The sequence below is a fragment of the Gigantopelta aegis genome, chromosome 9 (genome assembly GCF_016097555.1).
Source record: "Gigantopelta aegis isolate Gae_Host chromosome 9, Gae_host_genome, whole genome shotgun sequence".
NCBI classification, from domain to species: domain Eukaryota; kingdom Metazoa; phylum Mollusca; class Gastropoda; order Neomphalida; family Peltospiridae; genus Gigantopelta; species Gigantopelta aegis.
Genome location: NC_054707.1, coordinates 43,427,640 through 43,446,701, shown reverse-complemented (window position 1 = coordinate 43,446,701; position 19,062 = coordinate 43,427,640). Strand labels below are relative to the sequence as shown.

At 36.0% G+C, this 19,062-nt stretch overlaps 1 protein-coding gene across 1 annotated transcript in view; it reads left to right on the top strand.

The window, feature by feature from the left end:
* Positions 1 to 19,062, top strand: part of LOC121381230 (mitochondrial potassium channel ATP-binding subunit-like) — a 41,179-nt gene that overhangs the window by 15,606 nt on the left and 6,511 nt on the right. The window contains exons 5-15 of the mRNA XM_041510448.1: positions 2,500 to 2,575; positions 3,223 to 3,363; positions 4,935 to 5,020; positions 6,560 to 6,657; positions 7,677 to 7,782; positions 11,236 to 11,308; positions 11,852 to 11,971; positions 12,604 to 12,676; positions 13,155 to 13,288; positions 16,754 to 16,825; positions 17,815 to 17,993. Coding sequence (XP_041366382.1) covers positions 2,500 to 2,575; positions 3,223 to 3,363; positions 4,935 to 5,020; positions 6,560 to 6,657; positions 7,677 to 7,782; positions 11,236 to 11,308; positions 11,852 to 11,971; positions 12,604 to 12,676; positions 13,155 to 13,288; positions 16,754 to 16,825; positions 17,815 to 17,993 — 1,158 coding nt within the window. The remainder of the gene's footprint in view (positions 1 to 2,499; positions 2,576 to 3,222; positions 3,364 to 4,934; positions 5,021 to 6,559; positions 6,658 to 7,676; positions 7,783 to 11,235; positions 11,309 to 11,851; positions 11,972 to 12,603; positions 12,677 to 13,154; positions 13,289 to 16,753; positions 16,826 to 17,814; positions 17,994 to 19,062) is intronic.

Sequence of the window (19,062 nt, the reverse complement as noted above, 5' to 3'; positions counted from 1 at the left end):
CCCTCGGTGAGCCCATTGGGCTGTTTCTCGTTCCAGCCAGTGCACCAGTGACCACGACTTATATATCAAAGGCTGTGGTATATGTGCTATCCTGTCTGTTGGATGGTGCATATACATTGTAAAAGATCCCTTGCTACTAATGGAAAAATGTAGCAGTTTTCCTCTGTAAGTCTATATGTCAAAATTACCAAATGTTTGACATTCAATAGCCGATGACTAATAAATCAATGTTGTCTAGTGGTGTCGTTAAACAAAATAAACTTTAACTATTATGTAAAGACTGTCTACATGTGTACAAGTACACTTTGTCCTAACCAACATTAAAAGTGTTTTTTAAAGTCAATAATTTCAATTGGGATTTATGTAAAAAGAAAAGAAAAAGTGTTTTAGAAGTAACAAAACTGTTCTATTTTTATATGCTGTTTATATATAAATACGGATGTTGGTCAAGATTTAAAAGAAAAAAGACAATTCCTACTAACAATGAACAATATTGTTGAATCCACAAAGTATGAAATTAAATTCTTTCTGTTGATTTATTCTACATGTTAAGTAATTAATAAAATATAGAACTTAGTAGGAGAAAACAGTGGCGTAGTGTGCACGGGACCACCGGGGCGGTTGTCCTGGGCACAAAATTCTGGACTGGTGGAAGGGACTAACAGTTAACTGGTTAGGGGGTGCAATACTTGCCTTGCCCCATTTGCTGGCAACCCATACTATGCTACTGGGATAAAGTAATAATAATAAAAATATTTCTTTGTGAAGCAGATTTATATGGATTTTGATTTTAATCTAATTCCAATATATATATATTTTTAATTTTAACTAACATCTCGGTGCCTACTAGCTGTATACTAAGACACTGTTTTACATTGAAGTTTAATGCGATACATGTATAAATGTCACAAATTATGTCTATCAATAATTCCTTAGAACTTTTTTGTTTTCAGTGAAAAGAAAAAGGTACAATCATGTATGCAAAAATATGAATATATGTTTGTGTGTGTAGGCATTATGCTACAGGTATTAGCAAAATAACAATTTATTATAAGTCCAACCAGAATATTTTGGGCTAATAAATAACTACTATTGCAATGCCCGACAGCTAGTGACAAAAGTTGTCAAATTAATTCTGCATTTAAGTCGAAGGGTTTTATACCTCTGTCTTTAGGTGATGTATCCGATTATTATTAGCAGTGAAATTGTATTTACTTAAAGTAGGGCTGGTGAATTTTAAATAGTGGCTAGTAAATTTATAAAAATCATTGATCTCATGGCTAGTGTATTTTTATAACAATTCTAGATGCCTGTAAAGCTATACACGAAATTTCAGCTCATTATGATGAAGCATTGCGGACAAAAGTCTGGAAAACTATAATATATGTTGGACAGATGAACAGAAGGACAGAGACGAAACCTGATCTAGAAGCCCTGGCTTTATCATGAACTGACCGGCCTCTGTGGTGTCGTGGTTAGACCATCGGTCTACAGGCTGGTAGGTACTGGGTTCGGATCCCAGTTGAGGCATGGGATTTTTAATCCATATACCGACTCCAAACCCTGAGTGAGCGCTCCGCAAGGCTCAATGGGTAGGTGTAAACTACTTGCACCGACCAGTGATCCATAACTGGTTCAACAAAGGCCATGATTTGTGCTATCCTGCCTGTGGGAAGCGCAAATAAAAGATCCCTTGCTGATAATCAGAAAGATTATGTAGTGGCGACAGTGGGTTTCCTCTCAAAATCTGTGTAGTCCTTAACCATATGTCTGACGCCATATAACCGTAAAAAAAATGTGTTGAGTGCGTCGTTAAATAAAACATTTATTTTATTTTATCATGAACAGTAGGATGGTGCATATAAAAGATTCCTTGCTGCTAATCGAAAAGAGTAGCCCATGAACTGGCGACAGCGGGTTTCCTCTCTATATCTGCGTGGTCCTTAACCATATGTCTCACGCCATATAACCGTAAATAAAAATGTGTTCAGTGCGTCGTTAAATCAAACATTTCCTTTGTTCTTTCCTTATCATGAACAGTTACATATTAAATTTGCCTTCTATGATAATTTACCCATTTTTGTTAAGAGTTATGGCCCTTGAACGTAGGCTTGTTTTATATACAGTTTGTGGTTAATAATACTTTAGTGTACAGGGCGGTATGTAGCTCAGTGGTAAAGCACTCGATTGATGCGCGGTCGGTTTAGGATCGATCCCCGTCGGTGGCCCCATTGAGCTATTTCTCATTCCAGCCAGTGGTCCACAACTAGTGTAACAAAGGCTGTGGTATGTACTATCCTGTCTGTGGGATGGTGCATATAAAAGATCCCTTGTTGCTAATCGCAAAGAGTAGCCCATAAGTGGCGACAGCAGGTTTCATCTCTTTATATGATCTGTGTGGTCCTTAACCATATGTCTGACAGTATATAACTGTAAATAAAATGTGTTTAGTGCATCGTTAAATGAAACATTTCTTTCTTTACTTTATTGCACTTGAAGGATAACAACAGATATTCAAGATTTCAAAAGTTCCTTCAAACTCTGCATATCACAGGGTCTTCGTTCGGTAGCTGAGGTAAGATTTTCCAGTAATATTTACAAGAAGTAACATTTTCTTGCTAAATCCCCAAGTGTCCAAATAAAATGTGAATTTTTCAGACAAAATAATGCAATATGTTGTTCGTGTGGTTTTAGTGTTTATACGAACAACTTTCTTCAGTAGTAGATACAAATGAAAAGGTTAATGATAACGATATTCAAACGAGAATCTAAAATGGGTGCTTTTTTGTAGCTGTCCTATCATAAATACGAAAATATACTTTTTGTGTGCTAGGACTAACTTAAAAGCATTTTTGGTGGGGTTTTAAAAATATTAAACCAGTTTCAATTTAGTGTTAAACAAGTATAGTATTAATTCGTAGATGATATTTGTCAGACATTTTAAAACCTCAATATAATTTAACCAAAATTTATTAACATCAGACGTGCCAAATTTTATGCCCTACTGCACTAGCCGATACTGACAAAGTTAGTTTGTTTTTGGTTTTAAAATAAATATGCCATCAACAGGCTACTTTTGTGTCTGTAGAGCATTGATGATTCTTTTTTAATTGCAGACAATCAGATGTGTAACATTACTGATTATGTAGGATCACTGATTATGTTATGTTAAATGCAGCCAGTCGGTATGTAGCATTGCTGATGAAGTTTCTTTAATTGCAGACAATCGGCTGTGTAGCATCGCTGATGATGATATCAGTAAAATTGACTGGTGTCATGATCGTTGTGGTTCCTGGTATTATTTTTGTGGGAACGTTGCTAGGAAACAGTCTTAGGACGTTATCTCGTGCCTCTCAGGACCAGGTTTGCCTCTTGTTTTTTAGTTTATTTTTCTCCTGAAAACTGATTTAGTTAAAGGGACAGGATGTCCTGAGTTTGCTGCAATTTTTAAGATGTTATTGACTAACAGAGACTTTTTAACGATTGTAATTACACAACAGATATATTTTTCTGCATAAAATATTTGTGGCTGTATATTAAACATGTTTCTGATTGTTCTAATATTGATACTAGGTTAAATTTCATTTTATTTCCTAAAAAATATTTTTTTTGCATGTACATAATTATTTTAAGACAAAATCCAGTTTGGGCTTCTTACAAATATTACGATGACCAGAAACACATTGAATATACAGACACTGATATTCTAAACAAGAAAATATATTTAATATGTAAATTTAATCATAGAACTATTTTGTTAGTCGGAAACATTTTGCAATGCAGCAAACTCAGGACTGTCCCTTTAAAAAGCCTGTTTCATCCTACTCAGTATTTCTTAAAGGCACTGACCCTAGTTGTTAGACAGTAAAAAATATTTCTGGCTGTTAAATTACACATTTAATGTACTGCTTGATCAATTTATCTATTTTGGTAAATCTGATGTGTTCTGATTGTCTTGCTGTTTGCAGCTACTCCATTGTTGTTGTTTTTTTGTTTGTTTTTTTATAACAAGGTACGTTAATTAATAAAAAATGGCATGAACTCACTTAACATATTTTCAGTGGGATTTAATGTTGATGTTGAGTGTACCTGAGTGTAGGAGAAGTCTCCTCTTTTGAAATAAATTTTGACAGATTACTATCTATAAGCCAGAAGTGCCTTTTAGTTAAATAGACATCAGTGATAATGTGTCATCTTCTCTTTCATTACCTACCTTTTGAATAAAAAATACACAAAGTGTTTCTTAGGTTCTTTTCCTTTCCTGGTTTTTTCCTTTTTTTGGAAGCTCAGGTTACATACACATGTACATGTACATTGAAAAAAAATACAAAGTAAAGGTTAACCAGAGTCATATCAACTCTGTATTGAATGAAAGCCTCACAAACAGTCTGTCCCACATCAGTGTAACTTGGTTTATACAGGCCATAGGATTTTAAATTTCATGGGAAATATTTTTTTGTTTCCATGTCTTGAGACAGTGGGAATCCATTGGAAACTGTTTTAAAAAAATAATTATATATATATATATATATATTATTTTCATTGCATAGTTGTACTGGATATAATAATCATGGGAAATGAAATTTCGGTTCTATGATTTTACAGACACGGTACCGGAAATGATTGTTACCATGAAATCTCAGGGCTTGTTTATACCTGTAGTTGCACATATGCATGTTCATCTCATGCATTGCATGTTTAAACAAAATGAAAAAAAAATGAAAAATTTAATTAATAAAATATTTAATTTAATTTTAATGTTTTTTAATATGGCTTGAGATTGTTAGACATTCTTAGAAGTGGAACTGTGAGCAATTATATCAAACCAGTTTATGAAAGGCTAGATATTTAATTCTGTCGAATTTTTGTTTAGATACATGTAATAATATTAATATTTAATGTTGAGCTTTATTTACAAATATTTTTGTATATAGATTGCCACGTCAACGGCTGTTGCCGATGAGGCTATTGGAAATGTGCGCACCGTGAGAGCCTTTGCCATGGAGGACAAGGAGAAAGAGTGAGAAAGGTTTTTTAGTTTTACAGATTATGTCCCTTGTTTACATACAGATAATGTTTCTGTTGGGTGTATACTACCAAATCAAATCCCATAGACGGCGATAGTAACATGTGTGGCTAAAACTCCTACCTGCTGCGTATCAATCAACATAAACACCACAGATATAAATACTACCACCCCTCACCCTTAAAGTGAATCAGAAAAAATTGGGTGTCAAGCTGCTCATTTCAGAGATAACGGGTGACTACCCTAGTTCCTCACAAAAATTAACTACTTTTTTTTACAGGTACCCCAAACATGTTTCAAGCACAAGACTACTTGACACAGTGGTACTAGATAAAAAAATGTATACAACCAACACACTCACATTTATCACCAATCACAGGACTTGTGGTGTTAACTTCTCTATCAAAAGTTGGGTGCACCTCGAACTTTGACCCTGCTGGAAGTTATTTGGTTTAGTACTACCTATAGTCATCCCATCTTCCTACAAAAGTCTGTTTTTGTTAATAATTTCAGTTTGGTTTGACATAAGAAGAAAAGTAAAAGTGTTTTGGAAATAACAAAAAAATACTATATTTGTGTGCAAATTACAAAAACAGTCGGCTCAGAAATACATGTAATTAACTTGTAGTAAATTCCATAGTATGAAAAAAGGCATTCCCTATGGGACGGACTATAAGTGCATGATCTAGTTTTTTAATCCACAAAGGTAAAAAAAATTCATTCACCTCTACTCCACCATCTTGAATCAGTGACAAAATTATTATATTAAGTTAGTTTTGTTTTTAATTGTTTCATATATTTAGGTTGCTATGAGAAAATAACAGTCAAGTAGTGAAGGGAAGCATTGGGGTGTCTCTCCCTGAAAAAGATTGGCTTCTCTTAGAATCTGCTCGAATCTGCTATTGTGTGCATGCCTTAATTAAGTATGCCCACTTAATTTCATCCAAGTAACACTAGCTGACTATGTTCCTGGGAAAGAAACATAGCTTATTTAGTAGAGTACTGACAGTTCTCGGGGCCCGATTTCTTGTTAGTGATTTAAAAACTGGCTTTGGTGGCGCAGTGGTTAAGCCATCAGACTACAGGCTGGTAGATACAGGGTTCACAGCCCAGTACCGGCTCCATCCCAAAGCGAGTTCTTAAGGGCTCAATTGGTTGGTATAAGGCCACTTACACCTTCTTCTCTCTTACTAACCACTAACCAACTAACAACTAACCCACTGTCCTGGACAGACAGCCCAGATAGCTGAGTTGTGTGCCCAGGACAGCGTGCTTGAACCTAAATTGGACATAAGCATGAAAATAAGTTGAACTGAATGCAATTGCCTGAGTTCCAATATGAATTTTTGTAGGTCTGAGGCTTAAAGGTCTGCTGGGTAAATATTACTACCGTCAGTAGGGGAAATGATTTTCTGTTTCTTATTGGTTATGTTTGCCAGTAATATGAATGCAAACCAAATTTGAACCATAAATATTTGAAACTTTCAGTAAGAATTTAGCCCGACTGATGTGTTTCTGTGTGTTTGTTTCCAGGTTATACGATCACCAGGTGGAAGAGGCGTGTAGACTGAACGTTCAGCTTGGAGTTGGAATCGGGGTCTTCCAGGGTCTGGCTAATGTCGCCCTTAATGGTAAACTTTGGCCTTTATGGTAATTCTGGTCTTAAATGGTAAACCCTACCTTTGTGGTAAATCATGTCATTACTGGCAAAATTTGCTCTTGTTGGGAAAACTTGGGGCGGGATGTAGCTGACTGGTAAAGCACTTGCTTGACGCACTGTCAGTCTAGGATTGATCCCAGTCGGTGGGCCCATTGGGCTATTTCTCGTTCCAGCCAGTGCACCATGACTGGTATATCAAAGGCTGTGGTATGTGCTATCCTGTCTGTGGGATGGTGCATATAAAAGATTCCTTGCTACTAATGAAAAAATGAAGCGGGTTTCCTCTCTAAGACTACATGTCAAAATGACCAAATGTTTGACATCCAATAGGAAATGATGACTAGATCAATGTGCTCTAGTGGTGTTGTTAAAGAAAAGGAACATCTTCTTATCTTTAATTGTAAACCTTATCCATAATGGAAAACATTGCCTTTAATTGTTAAGTGTTTTGTTAATGGTGAAATATGAAAGATATCCTAGAATTACGCAGGATTTGTCTTTGCCATAAAATGGTTAGAGGCTAATCTTTACTTGCAGGACCATAATATATATACATTTCATGAAGACTTTTGTAACAAAGTTTATACTGTAAATTTTAGGACCTGAAATCTACAACAGCATGTTTTATTTTAAATTTTAATTCATCACTGACAGTGGGCAGGACGTAGCCCAGTGGTAAAACGCTTACTTGATGCATGGTCAGTCTGGAATCGATCCCCATCGGTGGGCCCATTGGGCTATTTCTTGTAGTAGCCAGTGAACTATAGCTGGTTTATCAAAGGCTGTGGTATGTATTACCCTGTCTGTGGGATGGTGCATATTAAAGATCCCTTGCTGCCAATTGAAAAGAGTAGCCCATGAAGTGGTTACAGCGGGTTTTCACTCTCAATATCTGTGTTGTCCGTGACTATATGTCTGACGCCATATAACCGTAATTAAAATGTGTCGAGTGCGTCGTTAAGTAAAGCATTTTTTTTCTTTTGTTGTTAGGCATTGTACTGGGGACAATTTTTGCTGGCGGATGGATGTTGTCTGTGAATGAACTAACTGCTGGAGACCTCATGTCTTTCCTGGTGGCCACGCAGACCATTGAGAGGTAATTCTTCAAACAGAACATCTAACGTCATGATTCATGGTATTCCACAGATATTGACTCCCTTTCATTCATTCAGGACAGGACATAGGATTTAATGTGTACATTCAGAACAAGCTGTTGTAGCACACGCCTGTCATGGGCGCAGGTGTCGACTCTCGTCGGCTCCTCCATCCAGGACAGGACTTCAGTCATTTTATTCATTTGTACTTGCTTTCATTCTTATATTCAATTAAGGTTCAACACATTAATATATGGCGATCCCAACTTAACACTACAAGAAAACAGTCTCATGTGCAAAGTAATGCACAATTTCATTGCTGAAAGCAAACGTTTCGATTGATACATGTACATTCCTTCACCATCTCTTTTATTCTTCTTCTTTCTCTGTTCTAATCTATAAACAAATATTTATATTTTGACAGGTTAATATACAATAGTTTTACATTTTTCAACACGAAGTGCACATCTTGTACTTTCTAAAATGTACATGTTGACCAGCTAATATTTCAATTGTATAATGTAGGGAAAGGTCTTTATATAGGCTATGCCTGTTGACCAGTCCTATCTGTTAATATAACAGAAATAAATATTGTCCTAGGCACAAACCTCAGCTATCTGGACTGCCTGGCCAGGACTGTGGGTTAGTTGTTTGTGGTTAGTTAGAGAGAAGTCAGGTTCAGTACACTCTTTGGTTGTTGCTGCAAGTTCTTTGAATTCAAAGTTAATAACAAAGGGAAATAATCCATGGCAGAGGAACAAAGAACAGACTGGACAAAGCTATTTATGCTGTTTTTGGTTACAATTTTGTTTTTAAATGCCAACTCAAAGCAGATATGCCAAAATATAAATAGTTTACAAAGACAATTATTTGACATAATGTACCAGGTATACATGTAACACATTGATTGTTCTGTGATGATCTGTGTGGGGTGGGGGCATGTGAAAAATGGAAGTGAAAATGTTAAATTATTTACAACAATCTCTTTATTCCTGGCAATGAACATTAATGTGCTAATAAATACCAAACTAAAACATACAGGTACTCTATTATGAAAGTAAAAAAAAAAGCTTGTTTTTTTATTAGGAAATATTTAAATCTGAAATTTCTGAAGAGAACCTATTAGACTTTTAAAAATCAAGATATAAGAAATGTGGTGTGATTGGGTGGATGAGGGTTGGGGGTTGATGGAGATGATCCAACATTGTGTTTGGCCATGTCCTGTGAATTTGTATCCAGTCATCAAAGTGGAGTACCACAACTACAGTTAAATTAAATGTGTAGAAATTTGAAACCCTGGACTAACCAATCACTGTTGTGCTGTAACATCAACCAAAAGGTGAAGGTTACAACATTTTAAAATGTTGCATGATTGTGTTTGCTACAAGGTGAACCATTATCATATGTCAACAATCCAGACAAATATTGAACATTGTTTTACTTTAAAAACATGATTAAAAAATATATTATTATTATTAAATTTGTATTATATATATCAGGGGTGGGGAAAAATTAAATTGTCAATCGGTTCCACGTGATGTCATCACTACTGGGGGAGGGAGAACGGAAAAAAAGAAAGGAATAAAAATGAAAATTATAAAATCATTTAAAGGCAATATTTGTCAAATAGTATTTAAAAAAAAATCATAGTCGCATTTGTATAGTGAATTATGAATGCAAAATGATAAACATCAAAACATGAAAGAAAAAAATGTTTGATCACATCAGCAAAAAACCCAAACAAATTGTATATATTTTACATAATGGCATAAATAATATATAAAAAAAGGAATAAAAGTTAGGAATTTTAACTCCCAGTATACATATGTATAAAAAGTATGAGTATTCAGTACAGTGTCCTGAAAGATTGACACTGTTGAAGCATTCGACAGCTTGAGCTAGCACATGATTAGACAAAACAATGAATAACCTTGTTGCTGATTGGATGACATTTGAACTCTACTAGCTCTAGAGATAGCCGGTGTAGCTAGTCTACTGACTACCACTTGTAACAAAAAAGGTGGAAACCTTTTTTTAATTTCAAAGTCCTTTATAATTATTGGATACACTACATTGAACAGTCACCAATAAATACATTTATAGATTATTTCAGTATATTTTATGCTATTTGAAGCAGTTTGTATTTCACAAAAGCATATCTTACCTGGGACTTGGACAGTCGACCCGACAGAGGTGTTGACAGCTACAAATGTAGGTGTTGATTGTAACCAGTTGCAAACTCTGGGTCCTTTGTTTTTATTTGAGTGTAGTACCTCAATAGCTTTCTCACCCAGAATGGTGCTATTGTTAATGTCTGTTTAATCTCGTGACCAGCAGTGAATTGATACTACTGAAGGTCTGACTTATGGCAGACTTTAAAATCACTGATGTCTGAAACACTGGTCATATCGACCACTATTTATTTATTTGTTATTATTTTATGCACAAGATAATGATGTCTGGGCAGGCCGGTCCATTTGACGAATAGGAAATTGTTCTAATGATAGAAATGGACAGGTGCTTTGGACTGACAAGAATGACAAAACTGGGACAAGCAAACACATGTTTTTAAAAAATAATTTCTGTCTCAGAGATTGAGAATTGGTCCCAGACTGGAGAAAAAGGGCTATCCCCACTACAGATGTATACATATACAGTGGACTCTGTCTAAACCGGACTCACTTCGTACTATCGAAATAGTCCGGTTTAGATAGAGGACCGGTTTAGACAGAGTTCACCCAGAGTTATGGCTCTTGAATGATCGACAATGACATTTGATCCCATGTTTTGACTGGATTTGAATCAAATTCTTGTATTAATTTGACTTTAGTTTCCAACGAAAGTTCGATATGTTGCTGTTTTTGGGGTCGTTCCGCCATTATAAATGAAATAAGATAACACAAAATATACGAGCGATTCGCACCTATTTATACATGCGTTAGGTTGACAAGTATAACTCACCGAATTCATAAGAGTGAAATCAGGCAGGTATCAACACACACACTAATATTAATCCGATTGATTAATGACCTACCGCAATAAGAGTAAACTTCACACGTGTATGATTACATTTTTTATTTGGCGTCCTGATTACTTGGCAATTGACGATCATTGTTCAACTAATTAAGCAGCCCGACGTTCAGTCAAATCCCAATCCGGTGTAGACAGAGGTAATTAATGCATGAACGGTACTTTCGTTCTTGATTTTTGATCCGGAGTCCGGAGTAGACAGAGTACGGATTAGGCAGAGATTTATACCTAAGCGATAAACGGTAGCTGGACGGAACTTTAGAAATTGACCGGTTTACGCAGAAATCCAGATTACACAGAATCCGGTTTAGACAGAGTCCACTGTATATATTTTTTTATTTTATTTTTTATTGTATTATTTCTTTCTCTTGTGGTTTATTTATGCTTTTTTTCTTTTAAAATGTTTTATTTATTTATATTTTTAGATCTCTAGCTCACATGTCACTGTTATTTGGCCAGGTAGTTAGAGGAATCGGAGCAGGAGCTCGAGTGTTTGAGGTTTGTCTTCTTGCTTTCATCTTATCATTGCTGTACCTGCGTGAATTGTATGTAATATTGCAGTAATGATGGGCTAATGTATGGGTCTTTTGTGTATACAGAAATGTTATACCTGTGTTATCTTCTTATGATCTGATGTCTTTGTAGTCAAGATGTGAATTTACTACTTACATGTACAATGTATTAAGTTGATCATATGAATTTGCAAGGGATGGGTTGTAGAGGTGGCAGTGTTGTTTCTTCACTGATACTCGGACTAAGTACCAATAACAATAACAAGAATAACAAAACTTACCTAACTGGACTACCTGGTAATTGTTGATGAATTAGGAAACTAAAGGACTGTTTGTTTAATAATACCTCAACATACTGTATAATTGGCAGCTACGAAGAGTCAAACACATTGTCAAAATGTTCATAACCATTGTCTTGTATTGTAAAACGTGGGTTTTTTTAAAAAAATAAATTTTAGTCACATCATGTTGTACACTGTCACCTACTCTTTGTAAATACTTTGGTAAGTCTGTTGTTTTATTATTTCAGTTCATCAATGCAAAACCTGACATCCCTCTGAAGGGTGGAGAGACGATACCATTCCACAGTGTGTTAGGAAATATAAACTTCGAAGATGTGACTTTCTCGTACCCGACCCGATCTGATCAAGTACGACAGTCATACTTATTAATAAGTTTTTAAGTAATCAAGTGTATTTTGCTATGGACAGTCATGCATTATATGAAACTATGTCTTTCAAAAGGATTGTCTTTTATTTCTTTTATGTTCATCAGGGTTTAATGAACAAAAACAAAATCATCTGCAAATTGAGTGAATTGGCAAAGCCATTCACGCATTATTTTGCAAATTATTATTTTTTAATTCATACCCAGTTGAGCATAAAAGAAATAGCAGACAATCCTTATAATTAAATTAAATAAATCTCAATAATGACAAAATACTAACATAAAGTGATGTTATAAGATATGCCATTCTCTGACAACCTTACTTTTACGTTCATCGAGAATTAACAAACTCGCATTTGTACTGTTGGACCACAGGGATGACGTTAAAGTGTAATTAATGAAACAGAAATTTAATCATATAAAGATCCAATTTGTCTTTTTTAAAATTAATAATTGGCAAATTTTGTAAGTGGCAAAACTGGATATCTGTGTGTCTTCTAATGTTTAATAAGTAATAAATGAGATTGGTTGATTTAGTGTAAATGTAATGTATTTTATTTTAATGTAATAAATAAATAAATAACACTTTCAAAAGCCCACAAATGATTCTTTCAGACCGTGCTGCGTGACTTCAATCTGTCAGTCCCAGGGGGCACTGTTGTTGCGCTAGTTGGATTGTCAGGGGGAGGTAATTTGGTTACTTTCTATGTTCAAAAGAAATTATGTATATGAAAAGAAAATAATTTTAAAATATATATTTTACCCATTATAAACCAGTTGTAATGATGGATTTTTACTTTAGTGTATAAAGTACTAAATACAGAATTCGAGATTTAGTAATTTAATTGCATATGTAACTAAATTGTTATACTAAATACAAAGGAACTAAATTATACAGTTGAGTAGAGGGAAAGTAGTGTAATTACATATGGATAATAACTAAATTATATAATTGTATTTCCACGAGAAATACTCACTTTATAAATTGCATTTAACAATTGGAAATACTATCAGTGATGCACATATGATATATATATCAAATAATCATAAAGATTACTTTTACTACATACATAGCAGAATACAAACATTACCTCTGTACTATTACACTTGTGCTAAGTGATTAAAATGCTTACCTACATGTAATCTGCGGTGTTAAATCTGTTCAGGAAAGTCAACTGTTGCTGTTCTCTTGGAAAGGTTCTATGATGTGTCTAATGGGAAGATAACTCTAGATGGCAAGGACATCAGGACTTTAGATCCATCATGGCTACGGGGGAAAGCAATGGGATTCATCAACCAGGTATATAGTTATTGTTTGTTTTTAAAGTTTTTTTCCCTTTTCCCATTACCATCTGTGTTGATCTTTCATAGCCTGACAGTAGATTCTGTGTTTCTGCTATGTTTCCCTATTACTGATGGGGTCGGATGTATCTATCTCGGTGGTAGAGTGTGATGAATCATAGGATCTTTCATCCTCAGTGGACTCCGGTTTATTACTGATGGGGTTGGATGTATCTATCTCGGTGGTAGAGTGTGATGAATCATAGGATCCTTCATCCTCAGTGGACTCCGGTTTATTACTGATGGGGTTGGATGTATCTATCTCGGTGGTAGAGTGTGATGAATCATAGGATCCTTCATCCTCAGTGGACTCCGGTTTATTACTGATGGGGTTGGATGTATCTATCTCGGTGGTAGAGTGTGATGAATCATAGGATCCTTCATCCTCAGTGGACTCCGGTTTATTACTGATGGGGTTGGATGTATCTATCTCGGTGGTAGAGTGTGATGAATCATAGGATCCTTCATCCTCAGTGGACTCCGGTTTATTACTGATGGGGTTGGATGTATCTATCTCGGTGGTAGAGTGTGATGAATCTTCATCCTCAGTGGACTCCGGTTTATTACTGATGGGGTTGGATGTATCTATCTCGGTGGTAAAGTGTGATGAATCATAGGATCCTTCATCCTCAGTGGACTCCGGTTTATTACTGATGGGGTTGGATGTATCTATCTCGGTGGTAGAGTGTGATGAATCATAGGAACCTTCATCCTCAGTAGACTCCGGTTTATTACTGATGGGGTTGGATGTATCTATCTCGGTGGTAGAGTGTGATGAATCTTCATCCTCAGTGGACTCCGGTTTATTACTGATGGGGTTGGATGTATCTATCTCGGTGGTAGAGTGTGATGAATCATAGGATCCTTCATCCTCAGTGGACTCCGGTTTATTACTGATGGGGTTGGATGTATCTATCTCGGTGGTAGAGTGTGATGAATCATAGGATCCTTCATCCTCAGTGGACTCCGGTTTATTACTGATGGGGTCGGATGTATCTATCTCGGTGGTAGAGTGTGATGAATCATAGGATCCTTCATCCTCAGTGGACTCCGGTTTATTCCCATCTCAATCAGTGCCCCACTGCTGGTGCTGTCCTGTCTATGGGAAAATGCATATAAAAGATGTCATGTCATGTCATAGGGTTTTACGTGCACATTCAGAACAAGCTGTTGTAGCGTATGCCTGTCATTATATAAAAGATCCCTTGCTGCTTTATTAATAGCAGCACTCTTTATGGTGGGGGCGGGGCATAGCTCAGTGATACAGTGCTCGGCTGATGCGCGATCAATCTAGGATCAATTCCCGTCGGTGGGCCCTTTGGGCTATTTCTCATTCCAGCCAGTGCTCCACAACTGGTGTAACAAAGACCGTGGTATGTACTATCCTTTGTGGAATGGTGCATATGAAAGATCCCTTGCTGCTAAACGAGTTGCCCATGAAATGACGACAGTGGGTTGTCAATATCTGTGTGGTCCTTAACCATATGTCAGACGTCATATAACCGTAAATAATAAGTGTTGAGTGTGTCGTTAAATAAAACATTTCTTTCTTTATGGTGGTGACAGGTTTCCTCTCTTTCTGTTGACCAAATGTCAAATAACCATTGATTAGACACCAGGCCTTGTGCTCATAAACATTTAAAATCAGTGCCATACAAATTGTGTGCGTGAACGTCATTCAAAACTTAGTCCAGACTAAAAAGTTTTATAAGCATGGGCCCAGATACCCTAGTTTATAATGTGCTGAGGTGTTGTTAAACAAATATTCTTTTCCTTTCCCAGCTGCTGACAGTCTCAGTCATGTGGAGCTGATGTTTAAGTCAAACATTTTACCAAATGTAAACTCAAGAAATCTTTTGTTACTTTGGGTTTTCTGTAACTAGCATATGGACAGAAAACTACAATTAGTGAAAACAATGTGATCATTTTTGTCACAGACCTGTGGTCACGTGGATAAAGATTTATACCAGTGTAATGGGGGACGAGACGTAGTCCAGTGATAAAGCGTTCGGTTTGGGATCGATCCCCATTAGTGGGCCTATTGGGCTATTCCTCGCTCCAGCCAAAGGCCGTGGTATGTGCTAACATGTCTATTGGATGGTGCATATAAAAGATCCCTTGCTGCTAATCGAAAAGAGTAGCCCATGAAGTGGCAACAGCAGGTTTTCTCCCTCAATATGTGGTGGTCCATAACCATATGTCTGACGCCATATAAACGTAAATAAAATGTGTTGAGTTTATCATTAAATAAACCATTTCCTTCCTTCCCAGTGTAATGGTCACCTGAAATTGATGTCTATAACTTGATATCCAACCCCCACTTTGAGGGTGGGTGTCAGTACTTCCTCTTTCCCCGAGTCTGCTGTTTGCATTTTCTTGTGTATGTTTATGATAAATGTATTTTGGTACTTTCTAAAAGATCTTAAATGTTAAAAAATTTTTTTAGTTTTTTTTAATCACATCGATAGAGCACATGAGGAATTTGGATGTCAAACATTTGATACTTCAGGCTTATACAGGTAGTCTTTGAGGGAACCCACCACATTTTCTCAATAGCAGCAAGGCCTTTTATATGCACTTTCTCACAGACTGCACAGCACATACCATAGCCTTTGATATACATTTACCAGTCTCTGGGCATTGGTTGGGGATAGAAATAACCTAATCAGAGAATGGATTCACTGGGGAGATTTGATCCTATGACCCAAGCAACTCGGACGAGTGCTTTACCATCTGAGCTACAAATAGATTCCAACACTTTTATGTTTATGATAGAGTACTTAACATATTTCTATTTAAAGGCACTGAAAATAGTTTTAAAGACATCTACCTTTTCTGTTTCATATAAAATGTTTTAAAAGTTTGTTTTGTTTGACGAACCGGCCTCGGTGGCGTCGTGGCAGGCCATCGGTCTACAGGCTGGTAGGTACTGGGTTCGGATCCCAGTCGAGGCATGGGATTTTTAATCCAGATACCGACTCCAAACCCTGAGTGAGTGCTCCGCAAGGCTCAATGGGTAGGTGTAAACCACTTGCACCGACCAGTGATCCATAACTGGTTCAACAAAGGCCATGGTTTGTGCTATCCTGCCTGTGGGAAGCGCAAATAAAAGATCCCTTGCTGCCTGTCGTAAAAAGAGTAGCCTATGTGGCGACAGCGGGTTTCCTCTAAAAACAGTGTCAGAATGACCATATGTTTGACGTCCAATAGCCGATGATAAGATAAAAAAATCAATGTGCTCTAGTGGTGTCATTAAATAAAACAAACTTTACTTTTTGTTTGACGACACCACTAGAGCACATTGATTTATTAATCATCGGCTGTTGAAACCTGGTACATTTATCCATTAGTAGTGACTATGGTTAATGGTTTTAATTTATTTATGATTAATGTAAGTGTTTATTGATATTGAATATTTTTTCAGGAACCTGTTTTGTTTGCAACATCTGTGATGGAGAACATACGTTATGGTAAACCTGATGCGACAGATGTTGAGGTATGTTTTACTTAGATGATTACCATATTGGTCATTTGATGCCCAAAACTTGTAAGATTTTGTGGATTTGCCGATTTAATATGATTTGTTACGATGTGATAGACAGGAATCTAGTCAAACATTACAATGTTGCTATATTCATTTAATATGTATTACTGTAAAATGGGTATTATTACAGTTTTTGTAATTTTCGCATTTTTAAGTTAACTGTGAAAATTACACTTACACGAATAGGCCTAATTACTAAAAAGAAAAAACAAGAAGAAGACAAATGCAATACAGTACATTTACTCACAATACTTGTGCTACCAATATGGTAAGACAATAAACACAAAACACAGCCAACTGCTACGAAACAAATAACAAAGTTTGTTTTGTTATTGTTCCAAAATAGAATTTAGACAATGTGCTTCTCACTCAGTACTGCTTTCTATTTTAAACTGGCCAATCAAAATAAGAGACAGTAACTTGTTTTGTAAAGTTCCAGTAAATGTCAACCACAAGACCATAGCTTTTTTCAGTACTGGCGTACAGGAACAAAACAGCTGAGACATCTTTAACAAATAGCACAAGTGTTTGTCTTTATTTCTTCTCACTTGCTGGAGTGTTGATTTAACCACATTTGGGATTTCATTCTTTAATATTATGTGCCATGCTCGTGGATAGGCCTAAAAGATGTGTGATTGCAGCACTCACCAGTAGTCACTTAGAATGGGATACTATCAAGTATGTACCAAAATAGAATTCTGTACATGTGGCAATTTGTTTTTAAATTTTTGCCCACCACGAAAATTAAAAACCATGAGAAGGCTGTACTTTCAATATTGCGAAAATTTACACCCGTTTTACAGTATTTATGTATGTATGGGATCGAAATAATTTTAGTTTTATTTGTTAGAAATAAATGTAAATATAGTTACAGGAATTGAAACTGTGATAGCACCTTTAATAAGTCAAATGTTTGAACAAGCAGTCCTTTCTTGTTGTAGGTGATGGAGGCGGCCAAGCTGGCAAACGCTCACGACTTTGTGACTCAGTTTCCGCAAGGTTACCACACAGTGCTGGGTGAGAGGGGGGTCACCGTGTCAGGGGGACAGAAACAGAGGATTGCCATTGCTCGTGCCCTCATCAAGAACCCCTCCATTCTCATACTGGATGAGGCTACCAGGTTTGTTTAATTGTGAGCCCTGATAAAAAAAATAAAAACATTAAAAAGTTTGTGTTGTTTAATGACACCACTAGAGCACATTGATTTATTAATTATCAACTATCTGATGTCAAACATTTGGTAATTCTGACATATAGTCTTGGTGAAGAAACTCTCTACATTTTTCCATTAGTAGCAAGGGATCTTTTATATGCAACATCCCACAGACAGGATAGCACATACCACGGCCTTTGATGTACCAGTCGTGGTGCACTGGCTAGAACACGAATAACCGAACAAGCCCACTGACAGGGATTGATCCCAGACCAACCGTGCATCAAACCTACGTCCCACCATTAATAAATTAATTTTCATCTTAAATCATGTTACGAGGGTTGTTTACTTGCGAGCCATCATAAAATAAAAATCATTCTCATAGTGGCCGAGGCTACGAAGTTTGTTTACTTGTGACAGTCAGTGTGGAAAATCATGTTTGCTGAGGAGTTTTCAGTTGCGTAGAGCAAACTAAATGTAAGTGTCTGTGTCAGATCTCACCATCAATTACTTCTCTAACTTAGAGTATGTGGAGCCATTTATGGTGTTAAAGTATTGAGCACTGATACATGTATACAGTGAAACCTGTCTAAATCCAACCCTGAACAAACCAGAATCCTGTTAAAACCGGACCCCTTTCTAATTTCTAAAACACAACTCTCTAGAAACCGGATGCTGTCTAATCCCTTTGTAGTATTCTTTTTATTATTCACATTTTAAGGGGAGCTAAAAATGACTCTCATTGAACTAATCTCAGGGGATTGATGTGGAGCAAGGGATTATTTATTAATTTATTTATCATCATTATTGTGGGTTTTTTTTCATTTATTTCCTTTTTTTCTTTCCTTTTTTCTTATCTTTTTCTTATTTTCTTATGATTATGATTATTATTATTATTATTATTATTACTATTTATTTTTCTTTTCTTTTTATTATTATTATTATTATTATTATTATTTTATCTATTTGTTTATTTTACCTCCTCTTATTTCTTCTTTCCTTTTTCTGGTAATGAGTTTATTACTGTCATAACATA